At 38.2% G+C, this 24,309-nt stretch overlaps 5 protein-coding genes across 14 annotated transcripts; all 5 read left to right on the top strand.

The window, feature by feature from the left end:
• On the top strand, positions 185–2,983 carry LOC18777191 (E3 ubiquitin-protein ligase MARCH2). 6 transcript variants are annotated; one of them, XM_020563673.1, is made up of 8 exons: positions 187–356; positions 448–772; positions 890–1,024; positions 1,115–1,157; positions 1,700–1,756; positions 1,845–1,962; positions 2,048–2,178; positions 2,417–2,983. In XM_020563673.1, the coding sequence occupies exons 2-7, from the start codon at positions 483–485 to the stop codon at positions 2,176–2,178; spliced, it is 774 nt and encodes a 257-aa protein (XP_020419262.1). In that variant the 5' UTR covers positions 187–356; positions 448–482; the 3' UTR covers positions 2,417–2,983. The 6 variants fall into 6 exon arrangements, with proteins under 6 accessions (XP_020419263.1, XP_020419262.1, XP_020419261.1 ...); XM_020563672.1 differs by having other exon boundaries at positions 2,390–2,983; XM_020563671.1 differs by lacking the exon at positions 2,417–2,983 and adding an exon at positions 2,272–2,355.
• On the top strand, positions 3,813–7,977 carry LOC18777917 (NAC domain-containing protein 14). The gene is made up of 8 exons (XM_007210309.2): positions 3,813–4,213; positions 4,559–4,860; positions 5,036–5,344; positions 5,473–5,862; positions 6,038–6,505; positions 6,584–6,898; positions 6,974–7,276; positions 7,374–7,977. Exons 1-8 carry the CDS (start codon positions 4,048–4,050, stop codon positions 7,707–7,709), a joined length of 2,589 nt encoding a protein of 862 aa, XP_007210371.1. The 5' UTR covers positions 3,813–4,047; the 3' UTR covers positions 7,710–7,977.
• On the top strand, positions 8,602–9,092 carry LOC109949075. The gene has a single exon (XM_020563299.1). It carries the CDS (start codon positions 8,720–8,722, stop codon positions 8,912–8,914), a length of 195 nt encoding a protein of 64 aa, XP_020418888.1. The 5' UTR covers positions 8,602–8,719; the 3' UTR covers positions 8,915–9,092.
• On the top strand, positions 13,305–15,140 carry LOC18777699 (heavy metal-associated isoprenylated plant protein 30). The gene is made up of 3 exons (XM_007211047.2): positions 13,305–13,761; positions 14,367–14,442; positions 14,522–15,140. Exons 1-3 carry the CDS (start codon positions 13,609–13,611, stop codon positions 14,842–14,844), a joined length of 552 nt encoding a protein of 183 aa, XP_007211109.1. The 5' UTR covers positions 13,305–13,608; the 3' UTR covers positions 14,845–15,140.
• LOC18776854 lies at positions 15,985–20,475 on the top strand. Of its 5 annotated transcripts, none has more exons than XM_020564509.1 (6): positions 15,985–16,289; positions 16,437–16,882; positions 17,654–19,062; positions 19,576–19,755; positions 19,851–20,033; positions 20,115–20,475. In XM_020564509.1, the coding sequence occupies exons 2-6, from the start codon at positions 16,480–16,482 to the stop codon at positions 20,124–20,126; spliced, it is 2,187 nt and encodes a 728-aa protein (XP_020420098.1). In that variant the 5' UTR covers positions 15,985–16,289; positions 16,437–16,479; the 3' UTR covers positions 20,127–20,475. The 5 variants fall into 5 exon arrangements, with proteins under 5 accessions (XP_020420098.1, XP_020420096.1, XP_020420094.1 ...); XM_020564507.1 differs by having other exon boundaries at positions 15,987–16,289; positions 19,857–20,033; positions 20,108–20,475; XM_020564505.1 differs by having other exon boundaries at positions 15,987–16,289; positions 20,108–20,475.

Raw genomic sequence — 24,309 nt, 5'->3', positions numbered from 1 at the left:
TATGAAAGTTCATCATCTATTTTTCTAATATCAAATTTTAGCAATGTCCAATTTTTAAAAACAAAAATTCAATTTATAAAGCACTCCAAAAATACATATATGTTTTTTTTTAAAATGGGGGCAAAGGCCCAAACAAAAAAGATAAAACTGGGCCAGGCTATCCCCACTCCTAAAAAAAAATGATTTCCTTACACTACATATTCTGCTGGAAGCTAGTAGCGAGAGGAGCACCAAACTTCTAAAATCCCAAAAATTCATGTCCTCTACTGTTTCTTCTTCTTCTTCTTCTTCTCCTTCTTCTCGTTATGCCAAAGCCAGAGAGCTTGTGGGTTTTATGACTGAAGTTCGAACAAGAGGTAAACCACCCTAATTACCACTGAGTTTGTTTTGTTGTTGTTTATTTATAATAATTTCCTCTCAATTTTCGAAATTGATGTGAATTGTCAGCGTAACTGGAAATTCGATTCAATTGGGGTCTCTCTATGGTTCTGAGCAAAGGTGACGAGCACAGAAGCAGTGAGAGATCGATGAGGAGTGAGAAAGAGAATGAAATACCCGACTTGGAGAAGCAGCAGAGTGATAGCGGAGCTGAGCCTAGCTCACTTTCCAATTCCTCATTCGGTGATACGGTGCCGCCGCTTCTAAACGTCGTCGTTTTGGATGAGGCGTCTCGCGAGGTTCATGAGCAAACCACGGCCAATTTGTCGAGGGAGGTACCTTCTCCCAAAAAGGGTGACCTGTCGAGAACTTCCAGCTCTCATGAACAATGCAGGTGAGCATCAAAATCATAAAAAATAACTAGATTTTTTTTGTTTTCAATTGCAATTTATTTCAATCTGGTTTTGAAAATAGAGATCTTTATTTTGGGTTTGTTGTGCTTGTTCCTCAGAGTGTGTCAGCAGGAGAAAGATGAAGTTTTGATAGACCTTGGATGTCAATGTCGAGGTGGGCTTGCAAAATCCCACCGATCATGTATAGACACTTGGTTTCGAACCAGAGGATCGAACAAATGCGAGATATGCCAGTAAATTCACTCACTAACTCCATTCATGGTTTGTAAATTAGTTCATTTCTAAAGTCGGACTTTACAAAAAGATATAATCTTTTTATGCAGAGGGGTAGCTGCAAATGTGCCACCTCCACAATCCCAGCCGACTGTATGTACTCTGTACCTTTTGGTGCAAAGGGTAGCCTTTGCCATGTTCGTCAACCCATAACTTAATATGTATGAATGTATGTATGCATCGAACTAGCGTAACCAATAACTTTACAAAAGTCGTAATTTTATATTTAAAGAATTGTATTCTATACAACTTCTTGTAATATAGTGTAGTCGTTTATCTAGTTTGAAGTTTGAAGCTGGAAAGTTTCAAAGTCTTTCAATATCCAAAAATCTTACCCGTTACGTTATCCATTTTTTCTAATTTAGCCATTTAGTTTATCCTATCCTTGTCTTTTAAAACTTTGGTTTTTGGAGTGGTGCTCCACACCCAATTGCCTCAGCCATGGAACCGGGGTTCTTTTTTTAGATACAAGAGATAATTGAGTATTATGATTACCAATATGACTGAAAACAGGATGTAGCATGATTACATCTGATCTGAGCATAGATTTGTGGTAGTGCCATTACCCATTTTTTGTGTGTAACATGGAAGCATATCATGTCAAAGTTTAACTCTCAGTGTGTTTGGCATAGCAGGGGAGCTACTGGGTCTGGAGAGTTGACTCAACCTATCGGTCACAAAATCGAGACAGGGTAAGGCGGTCACTAATCAATCTGCCAGAGTTGTATTAAGTTTTATGAAGATAGTTGCTGATTCTACTATTTCATATGCACCGGTCAGCAGGGTTGTGTTAGCCCACTTTATGTGGCATTTTCAATCCTCATTGGTGGTCTGCTGTTGGACGTGCTAATATCCGTTACCCTCGGTGTCTCTGCACTCCCCATTAACATCATTATAGGTATGTTTGTGCCTAATGAAACTAGTATGCTTTATGGTGTTGGTTGTTGAACTGTGACCTGTAAGAGACATTGTTACATGTACAGGTATTATTGTGGTTCTTGGACTTGGAACTGCACTGAGACTTATCTTGGAATTCTTCCACCAGTGGAGTTTGAGGAGAGTTGTGCAGAGGGTGGACACAAATGTGCCTCTTGGTTACCATCCTGCTTTGTAGGTAAAGCTGTAAATAAACAAGATATGTAGAAGTGGAACTTAAACTTTATGGCGTGTGGTGTATAATTTTTACTTTGTTGTTTGTTTTGTTTAGGGCACCATTGCTGATTACCTCTTTCCAATGTACCATTTTCAATTTTATTAGTTGATTTGAAAAGTTGTTATTTCAACTGCACATCCATATTATCTCATTAGAATTATGCGGCTCATAGTTGATTATGAGCCGTTGTGCTTTGTAGGATTTAAATTGTATGAACGACACAATACGTCAACGGTTGATGATCACTTAAGTCCAATAATTAGAATTTAGGCTACTATGGAGTGAAAGGATGGAGCAGCCGACCAAGGGCATGAGAAGTCATGGGATGTCATTAGGGTTTGAACAAGACTTTGCATTATGTTGCAAAACCTACAGACATAGAAGATATATTCATGTGCTGCAGCGCCGAGAATCTAACTTTAAACTTTTATTAAAGGTGGCAAGTGGCGACATTTTATTTGGGACTACGATCCTTTTCTCAGGCTTTTCCCTATGCATTGGAGTTTGTGATTTGTGATAGTTTTTGGACTTGAGACTAAAATAAAATAATTAGCACCCAAAGAATGTGAAGACACATACTTAAGCACAAATTTTTTGTAAAGGACTTACTAGTGTAGTGGTATGGAGTATTTACTCCTTCAAGTAAGGTTTTGGGTTCGAATTTTAGCATTCGTGTAGTGTGTGTAAGTTTAGTATGCTATAGTTCCTCTCAATAAGAAAGATCCTCAAAAATAAATAATAAAAACACAGTTTTTTCTTTTGTTCTTGTCGTTTTTGTCCTTCGATTTTCCATGCAAATTACGTTCTGCAACTGCAACCGAAATTTGGTAATTTACTTTTGTCAATTGTAAATGAATGAATAATGTATACATCTGTAAATACAATGGAGCATTTTACTAAGCTTGGTAACTAACCATAGCAATTCCTTACAGTATATCTCTTCATAAGATTATTCTCCCGCTATAACCAGAGGGCAAAAGGGTTCGCACTCACAAAAACAAAACGTGAAATAAACATGATTACAACTTGTCAATAGAATTTTATGATCACCAAGACAAAAGGGGGAAGGGTGGCATGTGATGTTTCACTTGCCATGCTGGGTTGCTTGCTTGTTTGGTCTGGTGAATCGTGACAGATACCTTATTTTTAAGGTTTGAAATGTTTTGTCAATTTTTTTTTTTCCTGATAAAAAGTTAATATTTGATCAAATTCTCATGTTTATTGCATTGTATGCAACACACGTGTTCACCATGAGATCAGCGACAAACAATAATTTCAGCCGCGAATTTGATGGAGGAATCAAATAGAAAAGTAACGACAAGAAAAAGAAAAGAAAAGAGGCAAAGAAGACAGTACGGACTGGGATTGCATCGCACCACAGCCTGAGGACGGGGGACACGTGGTGTCTTGTAGCTTTTCCACTTACGCGGCATAGTCAAACGGCTCAAAACGCAGCGCTAGGTTGCTCAGCTAAGAGGAATCCTCTGCTACGCAGTCAGGTATGATCATATAAATCCAGCCAATGAGAAGCTGGTCTGGCGTTTGGTCAACTCAGTCCACCAGTAGTGCCAAGTTTGGTAAAAGCGAGGTCGCGAGTGACTGTTATGAGAGAGCACGAGGAAGCAGCGCACGTTGTTTCCATTTTTCCGTAAACAAAAAAGTGAAGAAGAAAAAGAAGGAGAGAAGAAGAAGAAGAAGCAAGCAAGAACCAATTAGTCATCTTTACTCAAAAGCACAAATCTTGTAGTTTTAATTATTTTGTGAATTAGGGTTTTCAAAGTAGTTCTGAGAATTGGGAAAGTGAGGGACGAAGAAGATCACTGATCAGACATGGCGGTTTTATCAATGGATTCGTTACCTCTAGGGTTTCGGTTCAGACCGACGGACGAAGAGCTCATCAACCACTACCTGAAGCTCAAGATCAACGGTCGTAATTCCGAGGTCCAAGTGATCCCCGAAATCGACGTTTGCAAATGGGAGCCTTGGGATTTACCCAGTAATTATCTCTCTCTGTCACTCTCTCTAGTTTTTGTTTGGCTTTTGAACTAAAATTTATAGTCTTTGCTTACTTCTTTGTTTATTTGGGGTTTCGGAATTTCTGAATGAGAATATCTGACTGGCTGGACTGAGAATTTTCCTTTATTCTCTACATCACCATGAATAATTCGTCACTATATTATCTAGATTCCTTGCGTAATCCTACTCTAATCTTGATAATTATAAATAATAATCCTTTTTTTTAATTAACCAATTTGAATATAGTAGTAATTATGAAGCCTGAAGCCTTTAGCTTGTAGATGCACGGAGTGTAATTAGTGTATATGTTGACGTGCCTGCGCAGAGCTGTCGGTGATAAAGTCAGATGATCAAGAGTGGTTCTTCTTCTGCCCCCGGGATAGGAAATACCCAAATGGCCATAGGTCTAACAGAGCCACTGATGCTGGCTACTGGAAGGCCACTGGTAAGGACAGGACCATCAAGTCCCGCCAATGCAAGTCTGCCTCCAACAGCACTGGCCAAGTTGGGATGAAGAAGACCCTGGTTTTCTACAGAGGTCGCGCTCCCAGGGGTGAGCGCACCAGCTGGATCATGCATGAGTATCGTGCCACTCAGAAGGACCTTGATGGCACTGCTCCTGGCCAGGTATTCCCTTGGTCCCTTTCTCCCACTAAAGAGCAGAATGCCTGCCTTCTTTGCCTTCTGTTTGTATACATATACTTAATGGCATGGAAATTTTGTGCATTATGAAATTGGTATGCCCTGGAATTGATATGAGTTCATACTTGTTCTGAAAAATGTGTTTGTCTCTGTGATGCAGGGTGCCTTTGTTCTGTGTCGCTTGTTCCATAAGCCAGAAGAGAAGGCTGATGTACTAAAATATGATGAAGTAGAACAAACTGGCTTATCTCCTACCACAACTAAGTCTTCTCCTGACGAGACATCCTCAGATGTAGTTCAGGAAACAGCTACATCTGATATGCAAGGTGAAAAGCAATCAGAAAGTATCATGAGGTGGTGGAATGATAAATCTGATAACATGAGCCCTGATGCTCTGCCTCCGGTACCTGGTGACAGTTATATGGCCTCTGATGTGGAAGATCCTGGAGCAGAAGAAACAGGCATCCAGGTAAGATTCCAATTCTTTGTTGTATTTGTGGTCACGACTGTAATCCTATTCCTTATAACTTTACACAATTTTATAGATATGAATAATTCAGTGACCAAATATTGTGGTTTTGTACTTCTCAACTGTAGAGGCATCTCCTAATGGAAGAAAATCAAGTGTTCGATGAGCCCTTCGGTGGCCAGATTGATTGCAAAGTCTTTTCACCTATGAAATCGCTGATTAACTCAGAGCTAGAACATTACGTGGGTTCACCTTTTACCAGTGACTTTGGCAATTACAATAATGGATTCCATTTTCAGGATGGCACATGTGAACAGGATGTATCCTTCCCAGAATTTTTGGATGAGTTCGGCATTAACCCTTATGCGAGTTCCTGTGAGGAGTCAACGAGTCAGAAGAACTTGGTGGTTGGAAACGAGACCTATCTATCTGGTCAGTCATGCATGCTACAGACCATGCCTCCAGGAAACTCATGTCTCGATGGTGCATGGGATAACACAGACACCAACATTGCCCAGGTATGGGTAAAAGAATAATCTTCTTCTTTCTTGTAACCCACCACAATTGTGGTATTCTTGGTTGTTGTCCTGTTGAGCCTGCTTATTGAATGTTATTTATCATATAAATTTGTTTGGTTAGTGTATTTAAAGATGAAGTCTGACTGTAAACTGTTGCTTTGTTCTTGTGCACCAGCATGATCTGGAAAGGAGAGCTTCTGGCTTGTACAACAAGCAATTTGATGCCGAGGATCTGCTGCAGAAAACCTCATTGGGTTATTACCAAGCTAAAGCTCAAGCATCGCTGGATAACCAAAAACCTAGAATGGGAAATATGGCTGGCAATTATTTTCCTCCTTCCGCATTTGCTGAGCAGTTTCCTGTGAGTTCAGTAAATGATATGTTCAATAGTTCGGATGGGTCTACCAGTTGCAAGAATCTTGATAACCATGGTGGTGATCATGGTGGTGGAACTGCAATCAAGATTAGGGCCCGCCATCCTCAACAACTTCAAAATTCGGGTAACCTTGTTGATCAGGGCTCTGCTCCAAGAAGACTCCTTTTATGTGTGGACAAGCCTTCATCTGGATCAATTGCCAATGGCAACATGGGTGATGCAAACTATAGGAAGGAAGAAGATGAAGTCCAATCAACTATTACTGAGGTAAGGGTGTCCTTGTGAAGCTAATTTAATGAGTCTTTGCGTGTGCATTTATCAATTTGACTCTGATTGTTCATGCAGGCTAGAGAAGATATACGGCAGAGTCCTACCTCTGACGAACAGGAGAAAGAGCATGCGATATTCAACAATGGGGAAGAATTTTCCAGTAGGAAGGATTCTGTTAACCATGGTTATGATCAGGTTGGTAGAACTAGAATCAGGATTAAGACTCGCCAGCCTCAACAACAATCAAATTCAGAAAATTATGTAACTCAGGGCACTGCTCCTAGAAGAATCCGTCTCCAGATGAATATTTCAACTGGGTCAGTTGTCGATAGTAATGTGAGAGATAGAGATGATGAGGAAGAAGATGAAGTACAATCAACTAATACTGATGTAAGGGTCCTTGTGGAACCAGTTTAATAACTTTTTTATATGCATTATAAATTTAACTCTGATTGTTCCATGCAGGCTAGAGAAGCTGTACAGCAGAGTCATACCTCTGATGGACAGGAGAAAGAGCATGCGAAAATCAATAATAAGGAAGAATTAACCAGTAGGAAGAACTCTGTCAACTATGGTTCGGATATTGTTGGTACAACTGGAATCAGGATCAAGGCCCGCCAGCCTCAACAACCATTAAAGTCAGATGAATCTGTAACTCAGGGCACTGCTCCCAGAAGAATCCGCTTGCAGATGAATCCAGTTGCTGATAGCAATGTGAGAGAACCAACCCCTGGGAAAGAAGATGAAGTGCAGTCAACCATTAATGAGGTAAGAATTATCGGTGAAGCCAATATATGGATTCTAATTATACATAAATGTTTTATGCTTTCATCAAATTTTAACTGAGCAATATTGTTTCATGCAGACCAGAGAATCCACACAGAAGATTCCTGATTCCGATGAGCATGATGCAGAGTGCCGTCTTTCAAAGTTGGAAGTGAACGGGAAAATGGCTGAAGACTCGCCAGCAGAAATGGTTGATAAGAGCAGGGAAACTGCCGAAGAAGCCCCAGGAAAGTTGAAGCCAAGGATGGGTAGGGATAGTTTATTACACAGCAACCATACGGGGCTGTCAGTGGCTTCGAAGGCGCTGCCTAAACGTCGTGGCCTGATTTCTACATTTGTTATTTCGGTCGGCATTCCTTTAGCTGTAACCCTGTTCATAGCTTTTAGTGGGATTTGGATAGCCTTAAGATCTTGACTTTGCAGGGAAGAGGCCATAGGTGATTAGGCGTTTCGTTCCACTCTGTGTTTACTTCATTTGGAACGGGGTTTAGGCTTGTAAATCGCATTCTCATATGTGCGTGCATATGTAACCTTAGATGAGAAAAAATATTTGACAGTGTGTATTAAGATTTCGTCTGTGTTTCCACTTCCAGACAACTCTGTTTTTCTGTATAGAGTCTAGTTAGCTTTGACAACATATAATAAAGTGTAAAATTTGTAATTTAATTTGTTTGATTATCTTCTGTTTTGCCCCTTTTATTTTCTGATCAAATCAAATTCGAGCTTTGTCTAATGTGAAGAAAGCATTCAAAGCAGTAATCTAATTACAGTTGGATTAGCCTTAATCAAGGGGCTAATCAAGGAATCGATTGGCATTCCACCATTGAAATGGTGAAACAAAAAACAGCTGGCTTATGAAACACCAGAAAAGTAAAGCTGTATTGTTTAGGGATTCCTAGAGAAACAAATCAGTCTAGCATATGCAGTGCACTACGTGGCAAAGGGACACGTAATAATTGTAAAATAAAGAAACGGATAGAGAGGATAAGGATTGAGAAAGCCAAACCACCACCTTTTCTTTATAAATTGAGTAAAAATCTAAATCCTGTGAGAGTCATCTGGTGGAGACGCACACGTGGCAGCCAACAAGCTGAGCACACTGGAAACTAGAAACTCCTAGCCTAGATATGGGGGGCTGTGGGGGCGCCGTGGTAATGCTCACTCAGAAACCAAAAATCAAACCCACATCAGATCACATGACCCTCTGCACATAATTGCCACTACCCTCCACCGACTTCCACATGTCATGTATAAATTCAAAGTATAGGAGTCAAGTAAGAGAAGATTAAGAAACAAAGAAACAGTTGTTGAAGGGAAATTTCTAGAGTCAAGCAAGAGTCTTTTGTGTTCAAGTTGGGTGTTATAATTGTTGGGTTCTTTGAGAAATTAAGCGGGTGAGGAGATACAGAAGCTAGAGAGAGAAAAATGATACTGGTGGCGGGTCTGGCTGAGCTGATGGAGGAGTATACGTTTTTGTTGGCAAGGGTTTTGGAGCATTTGTTCCATTCTGCTCCTTTTCCGAGGCGGGTTCGGTTTCTCATCCTCCGAAGTCTTCCCTTTGTTTCTTCCTACCCTCTTCCTCCTCCTCCTCCTCTGATAGGAGCCCCTGCTGCTGCTTAATGTTTCAAGGATAGGGCTTTTTGTGTTTAGCATGTAAGGGTTCATTGGTTAATTTTTTTTTTCTCTGTTTTTTTAAAGAATTCTGATGCGGTGAATGTTCTGTACAAATTTGGAATTTTTCTTCTCCTCCCTTAACAAAGTTGGTTGCTTTTGATTAATTTGATGGATGTTATGGCCACCTTTTGACCTATATTCTTTAAAGTTCATAACTTTTTATGAATTATGGATCAATTTGATGAGATTGGATGAATTTTTTAGATGAAAGGTAGGGTTTTAGATGAAAGGTAGGGTTTTTTATGTCTTCAATCTGTTTTGGGAAATTGCAGCTAACCCAGTTTAATCCTCGGACCTAATCTTAGATTATTAAGTTGATACAAAAATCTAAGACCATTTTTAAGGTCGGCCAAGTTTTTAGGTATCCATCCATAATCACCACCAACTAACTGATCACGCTTCCCTTGTTGTTGCCATTGTCATTATCACTATTATTATCATTTGCCATTGTCATTATCACTATTATTATCACTTGCCATTGTCATTATCACTTGTCATTAAGGATATGAACTTTTATTGGATATGTAATGTTGTTAAACTTTTTATCTTTGAGGATAGGCTTAAATGTTAAAATGTTCTCTGTGTTCTATTCCATTGGCCAATTTAATCCTGTGTTTTTAATTTGGCCAATTTGATCCTTGTGTTTGCATATGTAAGTCAATCTGAAAATGAAATTTATTTCACCTTCCTCAATTTTGAGTTCACACCTCAACCACCTCCCAAACCCCACCACCACTCCAACCCCAAACCCACAGCCACCCTCACCACCATTCCAACCCCACCTAAACCACAACCTCTCTCTCTCTCTCTCTCTCTCTCTCTCTCTCTCTCTCTCTCTCTCTCTCTCGGCTTCAATCGCAGTAAGAAAAGAGTAGGCATCAATTTGACTAGGAAACTTTTTTTTTCCCTACAGGAATCGAGACCATTGGAGGAGTGGTGGTTGAGGTTGTGTGGGTTTTAATCATTTTAGCATAATTATTATTTGAGTTTAAATCTTTATAATTAATTACAGATTTGTTAATTAATTTTAAATATCTCTATTTTTAAGTTTTAACATAATTTTGATGAAAATGATCAAATTTATTAACAGATACAAACACATGACTAAATTAGCTAAATTAATAATAAACACATGACTAAATTGGCTAAATTAATAATAAGGGGACAGAATTTATGCCCTAGGATAATGGGTTTTGCTTTGTATATAGTGATGACTGCTTTCCATATAGATGATACTATTATCCATATAATTATTGTATTTTTATTTGAAGTGTGTTTGCGTCACCACTACTCCTCCAGAAAGAAAAAGTAAGATGGATAGGGTCTAGGCAAAATTAACCACTTCAATTTTAATTAATTAATTTTTTTTTTCCCCATTTTAACTCCACGGACAACATATGACCCAGTCGTACAAACCCCAGGATGAAGCAACCCCAACAAGGTCCTTGGGCCAGAGGACATCTAACTTGGGCAGCAGGAGCATAGTCAGGTTGCTTTCTTGCCGTCCAAGAGAGAAGGGCTAGCGCTTTTGTTGCTAATCCTCTCTCGGAACCCTCATGATTCTACTTGTTGCTGTTGTTTGGACGTTTTTTTGCTATAGGTATGTGATTTGGATGTTTGTTTGCATTAGGCGCAGTTAGATAATTGGAGACCAAGTTTTCTCCAAACTCGCTCATGTTTTGCATTTTCTTTCAAGTCTAGATGCAAAAAGTGTGACGGCAATGTTACTTGTGTTGGCAGTGATGTTCATTTCGGTTTATGGGTTGGTTCGGGTTTTGCGAGCTTAGTTTGGGATCATGCTTAATTATATGAATTTTGTAATTGTTCATTCGCTTTAGGTTTGCCTCTTTGAACTTCTTGGTGGTGTTGCCCTTACTTGGCTCCTCCTGTAGACATTTTGCCGGTACTTTGGTAACTTAAGTAAATAAACTATCATCATGTGTTGACGAAAAAAAGAAAAAACCAACATATTATTCACTGTATGCTTTGTATTGGGTTTTAAAAAGTTATTCGCTGGATGAATCTGATTCTGTTTTTACCAATAAAGAACTAAATTGCACCAGAAAAACAGTGGAGTGATGGGCTTAAAATAATGGCACAGGATGAACCCCTATTTCCACATATGGGGGGGCCTGGAAAGACGAGCATGTTAAAAGTTGAAACCACAAAAGCTACCATTTTTTATGTGGACAAGAAAACTGGGGTGGGTGCTGCAGAATATTCCAAATATGAAATGAGATTATCAATTTGTGAATAATGGGCAAGAGCTTTTCAGAGAGGATGTAGTCCAACATGGCCTAGATTTATCTTTCATGGACCATGACACCAGTAAAAATTATGATTTCCCATGTATTTGGAAGTACATATGGCCCAGCTAATAAGGAACTTCTCACTACAAAGGTTGCCTGAAAGGAAATATGGCCCCAGTTAGTACAAAGGTTGCATCCCAAGACATGAGTCATTTGTGTAAAATTCCCCACTAGATTTATGTGCAATTCAAGTGAAAGTGACCACAAATTGGAATGCAAAATTTTGTTGCTTTCAGGTGAAAATGGCAAACCAAGAGATAAGTGATGCATCGCATTTTGGCAAAAGATTGTAATTCAGAAAGTTAGGATCAATTTGTTAGTAGATTTCACACCCTCTTACCATATATGCATAGATTGAATGGTTATATGCTCAAAAGACTTTATTGTATTATATATGCCTACTATTACCATATTTATTTCCGAACACTACTTGGCTCTTATAAGAAGCGATGCCTCCTTAATTGTAAATCACAAACCAACACACATGCAAAAATAACTCATTAAAATCACAAAAAGAAAAGTTTCTAAACATATATCAAATGGTGATTTGTCTGCAAGGAGAAATGGTATTTTTCCTCTCTTTCCCCTGCTGATTAGGTGATTGCCAAATTTAAGTTACAAATTTTGGTCAAGCATGCCTACTATATTTCTTTTCGAGCACTACTTGATTTCTTACTCGTTAAGAGTCATTCCTTCTTTAACTGCAAATCACATATTGACATATATGCAAAACTAAGTCGTTAAAATCACAAAAAGGAAAGTTTGTAAACACATGTCAAACTGTAATTTGTCCCTAAAGCAGGATTATTAAAACAAATTTCCTTTCTTTCCCCTGCTGATTAGGTGCTTGACAAATTTAAGTTACAAATTTTGGTGGGCTATGGAGAGAAGAACAAATTTTGTTCAAGCATGCTCTCCAGGTGGACTGAAAGATTTTAAACTCTAGAATTTTCTGATGTAGGGTAGAGAAAATTCTGGTTGAAACTGTAAGTGCCCAATCTGGTTCTTAAGTTTCATTCCAATTTTATCAAATTTTTATGTCCAAAACCAGGCATCTATGTGAGCACCTTGTATGGGAAAACAATCAAATGGAGCTACATCACCAAATTCTCTGCTTAAGAATAACATGATCTCATCTCATCTGATGCCTAATATAAATTATAATTGGGATTAGAACCTCTAGATTTTACGTGTGCATTGCGCGCTGCCTTTCCAACTGTCCTAACAACACTTGAGGAAGTGTTTGATTTCAAGAACATAGAGGTGTTATCAATTATTATATTCAAATGTGAGATTCTTTCCTTTGTACTGTTTGTCTCCTAAAGTTTGCCATGGCATGAGAAATTCCTTTGTCCGAAATTTAAACAATAATGCAGAGAGATGTTATCAGAATGCAGGTAAAGGCAGAACAATTGAAGCATCCAACCTTCCCATTAAACCAGAATTATTCGGTAAACCAGAATTCCACACTAATAACTAGTAAAAATGGCATATGCGTGTGATTACGTGTAGAGCATTATTTTCTGAGAATTTATAGATAATATAAATTACGTGTAGAGCATTATTTATCTGTAAACAAATCACATGTATAGGACCCAAAAAACATGTTTTCTGGTATGTGTGGTCTGTTGTGGCCACCGCCCGCCGGAAGGAAAAAAATGCCATCATTTTGTTGCGCACTTTAGTGGTTCTGAATGCTAGTGTACCAGTTTATTTATGGCATAGTTTATTGGTAGAGCTTCCAAGTGATATTTTTAACTAAAAAGTATAGAACCCAAAAGATTCCATTTCTAATAGGCTTGTGGAAATGAAGAACACCTACATAGACTAGAAGGCACAGATAATAGAAATGTGGGAATATAAACTTTGTAGATAGATGGTGCATGCTGTGTGTAACTGATTTTCAAAGCTGGTTTAAAAAAGAAAGAAGATATTTAGAATATATGTCCCCTTTGCATCAAAACCCATCTTTCCTATTACTTATAAGCTCATCCATATCCCTATAAGAGCTGATATTCTCTTCTCTATGTCAGCTGCCATGTTAGCTTGACCCACATTTCAAGCATTAATGTGAGGATTTAGATACCATTCCCTGTCTAAAAGCTCTAATTATTTGGGAGTCTCTTATCCCCAAAATAAAACCAGAGAATTTAACCCCAAGAAACTGCTAACTTGGAATTGTTTAAGACACCTTTGGAATATATTGCAAAGAGATCAAACACGAGGAAAGGGATGCCAAGGCTACAAAGGAATATCTTCTAGGGCTGGGTTTGTCTTTAAGTTTCCCATCTTTCTTTCTTTGTATATATAACACACAACTAGTTCTTGGTCATGGCAACGGTACTAAAGAGAACATTTGGCTCTATCATATCATCCATTGCATACTTCTCTTACCTTGACTACCCGGATCACCATTACAGAAGCAACAGCCACTTCAAGAAAATCAAATACAACATGCCAAAGAGTCGGCCCCTTTCGTTGCAGGTTCGCTGTCGTCTCAATTATTTTGTTTTCGATCTTCTGAGGTATCTCATCACCATGCATGGCTTCTCTTCCTCCCTCTATCTCTCTTTATCTATATGGCTTCTCTTCTTCATGTGTTTGATGCTACTCATCCTGCTAGTCAGATATATCCTATACACACACAAACACTCACATAGTTGCAGCATGAAGCCTCTGCTTGTCTTATTCATGCTGCAAAGGAAATAGATGCAAAACAAAGAAGGACATATATATTTGTCATCAAAAGTAGAGAGAAACATTTGAGAAAACTTGTCCGAAGCGGTGCAGAGAGTTATAAATATCATGGTTTCAGTGAACCATTGGTATGGTGGAGAAACTCCAACCATGTCAGAATCTTTGTTTGTCGCGTATTGATCTCTTAAACCACGTTTCTTGTACCCAACATGGCTTTTCTTAATCCCTTTGGCTTCCAATTAATAACTGCCAAAAGTATAAAGATGTTTGAAACAACAAAAGGAACGAAGGAATCAAAGAAAGGAAGGAAAGTTCAGCAAATAAACAAGTAAAAACTAAAACATACTTTTTGCAAGAACAGAACAGATTCTCAAACCGTGTTTGCTTTACAGACTGTGGAGCTCAAAGTCAGGATGTGCTGCACTGGCTGTGAGAGGGTTGTCAAAAATGCCATTTTCAAGCTCAGAGGTAAATAATCAATTGTGACATATAGCTAAGTAATTAATATGCAAAACTCTGCAGTAAAATCAATTTTCTGTGTACTCAGGGATCGATTCGGTGGACGTAGACCTACCGATGGAAAAGGTGACGGTAATCGGGTATGTTGATCGTAACAAAATTCTCAAGGCAGTGAGGAGGGCTGGGAAGAGGGCAGAGTTCTGGCCCTACCCGAACCCTCCTTTGTACTTCACATCCTCCGGTGACTATTTCAAGGACACAATCAATGAGTTCAAAGAGAGCTACAACTACTATAGGCATGGCTACAATGTTGGGGACAAACATGGGACAATTCCAGTGACTCAAAGGGGGGATGACAAAGTTAGCAACATGTTCAATGATGATAATGTCCATGCTTGTTGCCTCATGTGACTCTGCTATGTGCTATGTTATGTAACATGTTCCATAATCAGGATCTTATGTACTTTTTATATGTTGTTGTTAACTAGTACATGTGCATATGGTTTGGAAAAAAATAAGAAGAAGAAATCTGTCCATCTCCATATCTTAGTGTTGTACAGTATGCAGGCTTGGTTTTATGCTGAATATTTTTAGGAGTGGGGAATATATTCAATGGAGCAATTTCAAGGACTCAAACTGTAAACTTTTATCGTTTGTTTGGTGCTAGTGACTTAAATGTATATTACTGGCTTTTTTTCTTTCTCTTTTACCCAACTTCATATTTTTTGTTTGTTTGGAATTATTGTTTTGATAATGACAGCAACTGAGCTGAGATGGTGATTATTTTGGCATTTTCACATTACGGTTGAAAGGGATTTCAGTGGAGCCTTGTCATCCAGGGTGTGGTCACTCAAAGCACCTTGATTCCCCTTCTGATTGGTTGCCCAGAAAAGATCTTCAATCCTATCAGGACTTGACCAAAACTTCTTTTTTCTTTTCTTTTTGGCTTTGCAACTCCTGTATAAAATTTTGGGAAATTGAATTGCACCACCAAGAGGGTTTCTCATCTAATTCACTCTCTCTCTCTTCAGCTCACCAGCCTGAAATAGGTTTTGAACATGAAATTAATAAATATTCTGCCATTGTACTTTGGTGGGAAACATCTCCATGGGAAAAGCAGGCCTAAACTTGCTAGGAATTTTCCTCTGAACTTGGTTATGAAAGTAACAGCCAACAGGGACTTTTCGTTTCTTCGTTCCTAAGGCAACAGGTCAAATCAAATTTGTCTTTAACTGTTTGGTCTGCAAGGAATATTAGAGATGTCCGCTTTTTCAAGGTATTGGCTCAAAGGTCGACAAATATATAAACAACTAGGTCGTCTTTTCTATTGGCAAAATATTCAAAGTCAGTTGACTCATTGTCACCTGCTTAACCATTCCCCAGTAAAAACTCTACAATTACTTGAGTTTTTCTTTAGAATTAGTATATCCCATATGAACAAATAAAGAAACAAAAAATTTGAGGTGAAAAAAATTTACAAGAAGAATCCGTGTCGAATTCCTAAACTTTGGAGATGATATAAAACTTTATAAACACCTGAAAAACGAAAATTAGAGAACAGGGTTTGAAAACAAACACATTTTAATCTGTAATAGAAAGTTATATGAATTCGTATCCACCCGAAGAGAATTATACAAAAATTCGTATCCACTCAAAGTCAAAGGGTGAATATACAAAGAACCAAAATCGAGTCTGTTTTTACCCAAAAAAAAAAAATTAACAAATTCGCTTCTTTGTTTGTTGCAAATCAATTAATAATAAGAGGAAGATCAACAGACCCCTCTTCTTTTGATCAAAAGGCACATCCTCCTCCTCTGTGCTTCTACCAGTCTTTGCTTGCTTCTCCTCTACAAAAGGTATGTTCTAAATTTGCATTCTTGGCTAAGTTTAGAGTTCTTTTGCTTATCAATATTCATGGGTAGCTAAAAAAGTTTTAACCTTTCACCTACTTGAGTAAATGCATTGCTTTCTCTGATATTGGGTCTGGGTTTTTGTTTGGCAAGGGGGTTTTGACCACCTGGTTGACTGGAACTTCATTGCATAGAGATGGAGGGGGATGTCCATGGAAAGAGAGCTTCATCGTCAGTAGTTCAGTCCCGTTTGTCACCTGCAGCTCAGCCCTTTTCATTGAACCCCTTTTCTCACCAACCGTCTTGGTCTTCGTTGACTTCAGCAGACCCCTGTGCTTCCATGCTCAAACCCGTGTCTGATATCAACTTGGAAGATGACCCATTTTCCACTGCACCTTATTCATTCTTGGAGTTTGTTGAGGATTCTCATTTTCCACAGTACCCATCTGCAAATGCTGCCTCAGACTTGGGTTTTATGCCCTCGGCCTCTAAGGAGTCCTTAACCAATTACACGGAGCTTTCATCATTTGGGCACAGCCAAGCCAGTTTCTCCAGCAACAAGAATGCTTCATTGGCTTATGAAACCTTGCTTGAACAAGGTAATTTTCGTTGCCTCGGTTACTATGCTTATGAAATTGAGTTTCTGCATTAAGTTTGTTTTAATCCCTTTTCTGTTTAAGTTACTAAACAGACAAATTAATTCAGTTCTTTCATTGTTGATGCCCAGCACACAACGTTTTATTGTCATTTCACAAAAAGCAACCACCTTTGTTGTGCAACACTTTAAGATAGATTAGTAAACATTTTCCCAAAGAATTTTCAAAGCACTTGCCACTTTGTGGTGGTAAATTCTTAGGTTGATGTTTACCAGTTGATCTCTTCTTGTTTAATGTTTATGATCAACTCAAAATAACAAACGGATCATTCTCGCACAATCTCTTTATTTGTTTATTTTTTCCTAGCACTTTATATCGATCACTATGAGTGTTTTCTACTTTGGTTACATAAGGTGTCTAACTTATAGGAGAATGTAAATACCACAAAAAAGAGAGAAGATAATTGTTTATCAATCATGATTATTGGATGCATCATATAACACTGCGTGAAGAACGATTTTAAGTTTACAGAAGAACTCTCGCTGTTTGCATGAAGAACTATTCAAACTTTTAGGAAAAATAAATTCTTCCTTTTTTTCTTTTTCTCTTGTACTGTTATTCTACATTTTTTGTTAAGTTGCAAAGGGCCTTTGCTTTCTTGTATGGAAGGAACATTATCGATGAGGGTAGTAAGAAATGAAAGTTATTTTCTGTGGCTTACTTGTTATGACGTCAATACAGTAAGAGCTTCATGCATAACTTGCTTCTGTACAGGAAAGCCTGCAGTTAAGGGATCAAAGCCCAATCATGAGAATTCTGAAAGTGTCCATGAAAAATGCAGTGATTTAACTATAGGAACTGAAAATCAGTTCATTTCAAGATCCACAGACCAAGTAGATGCTGGATTTTTCTCTTTTTCAGCGGTTAATACTATGGCGACTCCACATGAGTTTCCGATGTCAGTTACTTCCTCTACATCAAGGCTTCAAGATTATTCTCAAGCTCAGCTACCATATACTGCACCCAATGTGACTTGGAGTCATTGCAATTCTGAAATTGCTTTGTGCGATAGTGGCTTTACAAAACTTGATGCTCTTACAGCTAAATCTACGGTTTTCCATTTACCGACAAATAACTCATTTCCAGCTGTGTTGCTTGAGTCAGATACCAGCACAACTGTTTCACCCTTGAATCTCGCTTTGTCAAAGAATGTGGATTTTAAAGGAAATTATCCACCGAACAATTACGATAGTTCTTCCAAATGCAGTCCTTCTGGCATAAAGGATCTTCACGACCTGATATCTAGTGAAGGGAAAGAGATTCATCATGATGGAAGTCCCAATGATAAAGGAAAAGGAGGCAAAGATGGCAAACCTCTCTCTAGTGAGGGTATAGGTGCATTACTGAAGGCAACATCTGAGCCGCTAATTACTTTAACCAATATTCCTGATGATTTCAGTTTGAAACATCCTGGTCCCAAAGGAGCTGTTTCAATTTCAAAAAATTTGGATGAGAATGACTCTGATTTGGACTCACCTTGTTGGAAAGGAACCCTGGCTTCTAGGCAATATGGAGTTTCAAGGTCTTTGAGTTCAGACTTTGTTGGAAATGAACAAGAAGTGCGTAATAGTTTGAATCCACTGGCACCTCAATTTTTTCCTCGTCATGCTAAAGCAATTGTAGATTACCATGCAAATGACTATGTTGGAGATGATTTCTCATCTTTCCAAAAGAGTGAATCTTCAGCTGTTAATTCATCCTCCAAAGGACATGGACCCGTTGATCAAGCAGGATCAAAGTCTTCTTCATCGATTAAAGGAATAGGGACTCAGACTTCTAATGACATTCATGATCTGGAAAGAGTTTATCCCCTGCTTAATAACTCAGAAAGTGGCTCTGTGCTGAATTTGCCTGAGGGTTTGTCCAAGTTGTTGTCTACACATTCAAAATTAGATGTTCCCACAATACTTAATATGATGCACGATCTCTCAGAATTGCTTGTACAGAAGTGCTCGAATGATTTAGATTCACTAAATGAACATAAGCATGTGATGCAGAATATAATCAATAATCTTTGTACGTACATCCAACATGGGGATGGAGGAAAGGTTCCAATCTCTGATATAACTCTTACAGGCACTCCATACTGTCCTGTTAAATCAACAGAGCTGCACAAGGTAGGGGTATGTGTGTGTGACCTTGAATGTTGAGAATTTTTTTGAAGAAAATACTGAACTTTGTTTTCCTGTTTGAAATTTTGAATCTGAAAGCTCTTGGGTACTTAACATTTTAAATTTTGCGGGGATGCTATGATGCATATATGTGAAATTTACTCATCTTCTAAAATAGAAATGATGTCCTCTTTAACATACTAGTTTCTAGATGTATTACATATGTACTTACATTTGAATCCATACTATTGCCGTACTGGTTTTTTTTCTGTGAGAGCATTAACCTTCACTTACATGCCTTTTTTTATTTATCATGTTTGGTAGATTTAATATTATTGCTTACAATGAGATTAATAATAATTATCGTAATAACAATGCCATTATAGTAATATTTTTGTTATACTTTTATCTGTGTCCACCTGGGAGCTGGCTGAAAGAAATAATTTCATCATTTTCTTTTATGAAATTAAAAATGCTCATGTGTATATGTTCTGTTGATCTGAGAGCCTAAATAATGTTTTTCAGTGCTCGAACATGGGGTTTCAAGTAACAAAGAAAAAGGCCTTGGCTGTTCCACAAGAGATTAATTATCAGAATGACCGTGAGGGGCGCAAGGTTAATTCTCATGTTTTCACTGAGAGAATGTTGGATTCCTTTCCTTCATGTAGTGGCGTAGGCACTGAGAAGAGCAATGACATCGTTCAGGTATAATTTGTGGACCTGTTGCTGAAAATTATCATATCAGTGCTTAATGTTGTTTCTCTACTTAGAAACTGAAACTTCACACTTGTAATGGTAAGATGCAGGTTATGGGCAACGCCTTGAGAGACAACCATTTGACCACGGAAGAGTTAGACCCACAAGCTTTGGTGTATAAAAAATTATGGCTTCAGGCTGAAGCAGCGTTATGTTCCATGAAGTATGAAACTTGTGTCTTATGCATGCAATTGGAAATGGGTGGCCGCAAATTAGACAAAAATAAGGTGAACTACTTCCCTTCCATTCTTATATGTCTTCCATTTTTAATTTAACTTTTGCCCATTTTCTGCTCTGTTAGGTTTCAGGCAAGCTATTAACAAGAGACATACACTAGCTGTAGGCGTGTTCTCCGGATACTACCAGAAGGAGCTGTTGGTGTTGGAAGCTAGAGACTCTTCACCTGGTTGTATGTACAAATCATAGTCGAAATGCAGTATATAATAGTACTACTTGTTATATAGAGTGACTTGCACTTTGGGTTCAAGTCTTTAAAATGCAAGGTTGATGGTTCTGAGTGTCTGAATGGTGGAAACAATTTGCTTGGACAGTGGATAAAATTTCCATTTTATGATGACACATACGTATTTTGGTTAAAGCATTGCCTGGAAAATCTGTTCCTTCAGGTTTATAGAGATGTGAAAAACCCATCTACAATCTCAAAGAGGATTATTTCTGATGTGCTGCAAAGAAATTTGTCATTGCTTGGTTCTTTTTTTTTTTCTTTATTTCTTAATTTGCAGTTGATATAATTAGACTGAAATTCATTGTTGGGCTGAGCCAGGGAAAAAGAAAAAGAGAAAGTGATGGGTTGGGCTAAGCCTTACATCTTAATCCCACCCATCAAATGAAATATTGCAAATAAAGCTAAAAAAACACATGTGGACATCAAGATGTGACAAGAAAAACATATATTATAGTTTAATGTTGCACTAAAAATTGATGCCATCCAATCATTGGACAACTTAGACCAGGAGACCAACCACTGACCTTGGATTGTGCTTGTTCTGAAATCAACTCTAATTTAAAAAGATGGATGCATGCCTTTGTGTCAGTAAAAAGGTTTACATCGATAATAGCTTTAGTTTACTTGATTTAACTCCACCATTAATTGACAAATTAAATACATTTTTCAATACTTTGGCACATTGTCGTGTAGAAAAAGAAGGGTCCCTCCCTTGCATCTGGGCAAAAAGTTAAAAATAAAATAAAATAATAAATAAAAAAGAAAAAGTGAATGAATAGGAACAGAGGTCATTAATATTTGATTAATTTTGAAATTACTGTTGGTTCATGTGGTACCACACCACATGAGACATTATGTAACATTACTGCAGGCTTAGCCCAGTGGGAAGAAGAAAGTACCATGGACATTGGACAAGCCATGCCCTTCACCCACCTAGACAAAAGTGACAGGTCATGGCAGAGGGGACCTCCCTATCAAACTTTGCTATTTTGTTTCCATTTAATCATTCACCATAACCCCTCAAATAATTAATCAATATTACTTTTATCTTATCAAAATTAATCAAAATTACTTGTTTAAATCATCATCTTTTTATCTCCTCTTCTTTTACCCAGACATTACATTTACCATCATAAATAAACCTATGTGCAAATTTCTGAGGAAGAAAAACATATATAACAATATGTTTTTGTTATTTATGAGAATGTAAATCAGACAGGATTTCTCTCTCTCTCTCTCTCTCTCTCTCTCTCTCTCTCTGTGTGCCCCATATGGTTCACATGGTCCAAATGGTCCACACCCACATCTTCATAATTTTATGAAACCAAAATTGTGATGTTACATAAACATTGAGGAACAAATTAAAAGCATGGTAAAGAGAGACAAAAGTAGGCCGGTAAAGTTAAATCAATCAAAGTGGTAGACCACTTTCTACTTGATAATCACATTTTCCTTCCCAAAAACAATTCCAAACCCAAATGCCCTTTGGCTAACCACAAAAATCCCATCACCCACTTCCTCGTCACATTCAAAAAAACAAAAAAACAGTCACTCGATATGTTAATATTACCAACTAACCGGCTCATTAATTAGTGAAAAATTTATAAAGGGAAAATAGTAAACAAAAGAAATTAGTTACTGCAAGTATGGATTAAGTCTGTTGATCAAGAACATATATATATCCACCTTCTAGCACTCGTATACTAAAATAATTTAAAATATTGCATTGTCAAAAAAATAAAAAGGAGTTAGTCACTGGTTACTCGGAGAGAGTGAGAAAAGAAGACAGAAATAGGGGTAAAGGAAGAGACAGAAAAGGAAAGGATTAGGGTGGGGATAGGGGTGGCCATCCAACTGGGCCTGTGGAATCATCGGTGCAGTTTGGATACCTTAGCATGAAACTGAATACTCAGCATTAAAAGAGGGAGAGCTATGGATCAGCAGCACAAATCCCATCTCATCCCATCCCATCCCATCCAGTCCCATCCAGGTGGGTCAGAAAAATTCAGAGAAAAAAAAAAAAAAAACTCAGGCCCACACATAAACCCTACTTGTTAACTTTCTCTCTCAATCTCTCTCTCTCTCTCTCTCTCTCTCTCTCTCTCTCTCATACCGTCCACATAAGGAAGGGCGTGGCCTGTGGCTATTTTCTCTTCTTTCTTTTACAAAAATAGTAAGGTTTTGCTACGCATCTTTACGGCTGCTTTGGAGCTTTTAGGGTGTGCTTGCTCTGTGCACTCACCCCATGACCCATTGCTTTCATCTCCCTTAATAATATAATTGCGGTTGTTTTATGGGATCGGCTGCCTTTGCACTGTCGCTGTTAATGCTCTGTCTTTCACACCAAAATTTTGAAAGCCGTAGCAGAAACCCACCAGCTTTTTTGTTACTTCTTCTTCTTCTTCTCTCTTTATATCGCTTTTTTGGTTTCTGCATGAGTGTGTACAGTCTGTGATCAGATTGTAATAACGGAACAAAAAGTGAAAACCCAGTTGATCAGAGCCGTTGGATTTTTCTTTTGGACATCTTTGATGAAAAACTCTCTGAATGTGAGCAGACCCAGATGGGTGTCTGGTCCATTTAGCCTTTGGGGACATGGAATGTTGAGTGGGAGAAATAAGGAAACAAACAAAAGCAGGCCACATTGCTACATGACATGCCATGCCACGCCACCTCACTCTCTTTTCCTTGGAACTCTTTTTTTTTATAATCCTATCTTGATTTGGAATTGTTTGGTTTTTATTTACCCACATGCAATGTGTTGGAGATGGAGAGTGTGTTTTTGTTGAGTCTTTTAGAGAGAGAAACAGTATGAGGAGAGAGAAAGGTTATCGCATTCACATTCATATATGTTCATATATCACGGGAATGTGGTGTATTAAAACTAAAGAAAAGAAAGAGAGAGAAAATATCAACGTTACGTGGGCCATGCAGAAGAACTAGTCCAGTATGGATTGGGGGTAGATTGCACGCGTCCTTGGTTGGCCAAAGTCATGAGAAGAAAAAGAAGATCAAGAAAGAAAGGGAGACTAAAGAAAATATTACTACTTTTCTTTTCCTTTTATTGGCGTCATTGATTACGCCTATTCAACCCTAAGACCTACTCTTGCCCTCTCTTTCATAGAGTGGGGACTGCACTGCCTTCTTCTCTCTTCTTCTCTCTCGAGGGTTTGAGTGAGAGAGAGAGAGGGGGGGGGGGGCTGCTTTGAAGTTGAAGTTTTGAAGGCATAGGAATCTTGTTTGCCTCTTACCTCCTTTTTCGTCATCCTTAATGTCCTTTTGCTATCCAACCAGGTTGTTTAGGAAGACAATGCAATTTAGGTTAGGTTGATGTAAGTCAGGTTGTTTTGGTTTCTTATGCAATTCAGAAGAAGCAAAATCAGTTTTGGCTTTTGCTTCCTACCAATATGTTTGTAATTAAACCGAAAAAAAGAAGAAGATGGGTTTGGTTTGGTTGACATATAATTTCTTCATAATGTGATGTGGACCAATTGCACCAACATGATTAATTATTGAAGCTAACTAGCCATAAGCTTGGAAGCAAAGCTATCATGTCATCAGAAAACAAAACCCAATAATGTACGGACGTGATCACTGTCAAGTAATGTGAAAGAACGCAGCGCAGTTTGATATATAATTGCAGAAGAGAAGCGTGTAGAGAAATCGCAAACTGTTAAATGCAATTGGGACTTGTCCAAAATATTTCGTTATGCTTGTCCGGTCTGCTACCTGCAATGCTGCATGCCAGCAGCATCCCTATATTTTCTGATATCACTGACCACTCTGATTTCTCCATCATCAATTTATCTCACCCTACATGCCTACCTGCCTGCCTATATATCTATACTTACATACATATATATCTATAGACGCCCCCAGTTGCAGGGTAGGGGTCTCATTGAATGCATTACAATTTACACATACATATATATATATATATGGACGTCATTGTAAATAAGGAGGAAAACAGGGACATAACCACAGTAATAACGTTCGGACGTCTGTATAAAAGAATATATATAGTGAGGTCAATTTAA

Source organism: Prunus persica, chromosome G5 (assembly GCF_000346465.2).
Source record: "Prunus persica cultivar Lovell chromosome G5, Prunus_persica_NCBIv2, whole genome shotgun sequence".
NCBI classification, from domain to species: Eukaryota; Viridiplantae; Streptophyta; class Magnoliopsida; order Rosales; family Rosaceae; genus Prunus; species Prunus persica.
Note: the sequence above shows the minus strand (reverse complement) of the source record. Positions and strands in the feature narration are given on the sequence as shown.

What these genes read in the sequence shown, in the direction of transcription:
- LOC18777917 (XM_007210309.2), top strand. Translation starts at nt 4,048, where the DNA reads ATGGCGGTTTTATCAATGGATTCGTTACCTCTAGGGTTTCGGTTCAGA. An exon ending in GGAGCCTTGGGATTTACCCA is followed by an intron (nt 4,214 to 4,558) that starts GTAATTATCTCT and finishes GTGCCTGCGCAG; the next exon opens with AGCTGTCGGTGATAAAGTCA. An exon ending in CAGAAGAAACAGGCATCCAG is followed by an intron (nt 5,345 to 5,472) that starts GTAAGATTCCAA and finishes TCTCAACTGTAG; the next exon opens with AGGCATCTCCTAATGGAAGA.
- LOC109949075 (XM_020563299.1), top strand. Translation starts at nt 8,720, where the DNA reads ATGATACTGGTGGCGGGTCTGGCTGAGCTGATGGAGGAGTATACGTTT.
- LOC18776854 (XM_020564505.1), top strand. Translation starts at nt 16,480, where the DNA reads ATGGAGGGGGATGTCCATGGAAAGAGAGCTTCATCGTCAGTAGTTCAG. An exon ending in TGAAACCTTGCTTGAACAAG is followed by an intron (nt 16,883 to 17,653) that starts GTAATTTTCGTT and finishes GCTTCTGTACAG; the next exon opens with GAAAGCCTGCAGTTAAGGGA. An exon ending in CAGAGCTGCACAAGGTAGGG is followed by an intron (nt 19,063 to 19,575) that starts GTATGTGTGTGT and finishes AATGTTTTTCAG; the next exon opens with TGCTCGAACATGGGGTTTCA.
- LOC18777191 (XM_020563673.1), top strand. Translation starts at nt 483, where the DNA reads ATGGTTCTGAGCAAAGGTGACGAGCACAGAAGCAGTGAGAGATCGATG. An exon ending in AGCTCTCATGAACAATGCAG is followed by an intron (nt 773 to 889) that starts GTGAGCATCAAA and finishes CTTGTTCCTCAG; the next exon opens with AGTGTGTCAGCAGGAGAAAG. An exon ending in CCCCATTAACATCATTATAG is followed by an intron (nt 1,963 to 2,047) that starts GTATGTTTGTGC and finishes TTACATGTACAG; the next exon opens with GTATTATTGTGGTTCTTGGA.
- LOC18777699 (XM_007211047.2), top strand. Translation starts at nt 13,609, where the DNA reads ATGGCAACGGTACTAAAGAGAACATTTGGCTCTATCATATCATCCATT. An exon ending in GTCGGCCCCTTTCGTTGCAG is followed by an intron (nt 13,762 to 14,366) that starts GTTCGCTGTCGT and finishes TTTGCTTTACAG; the next exon opens with ACTGTGGAGCTCAAAGTCAG. An exon ending in TGCCATTTTCAAGCTCAGAG is followed by an intron (nt 14,443 to 14,521) that starts GTAAATAATCAA and finishes CTGTGTACTCAG; the next exon opens with GGATCGATTCGGTGGACGTA.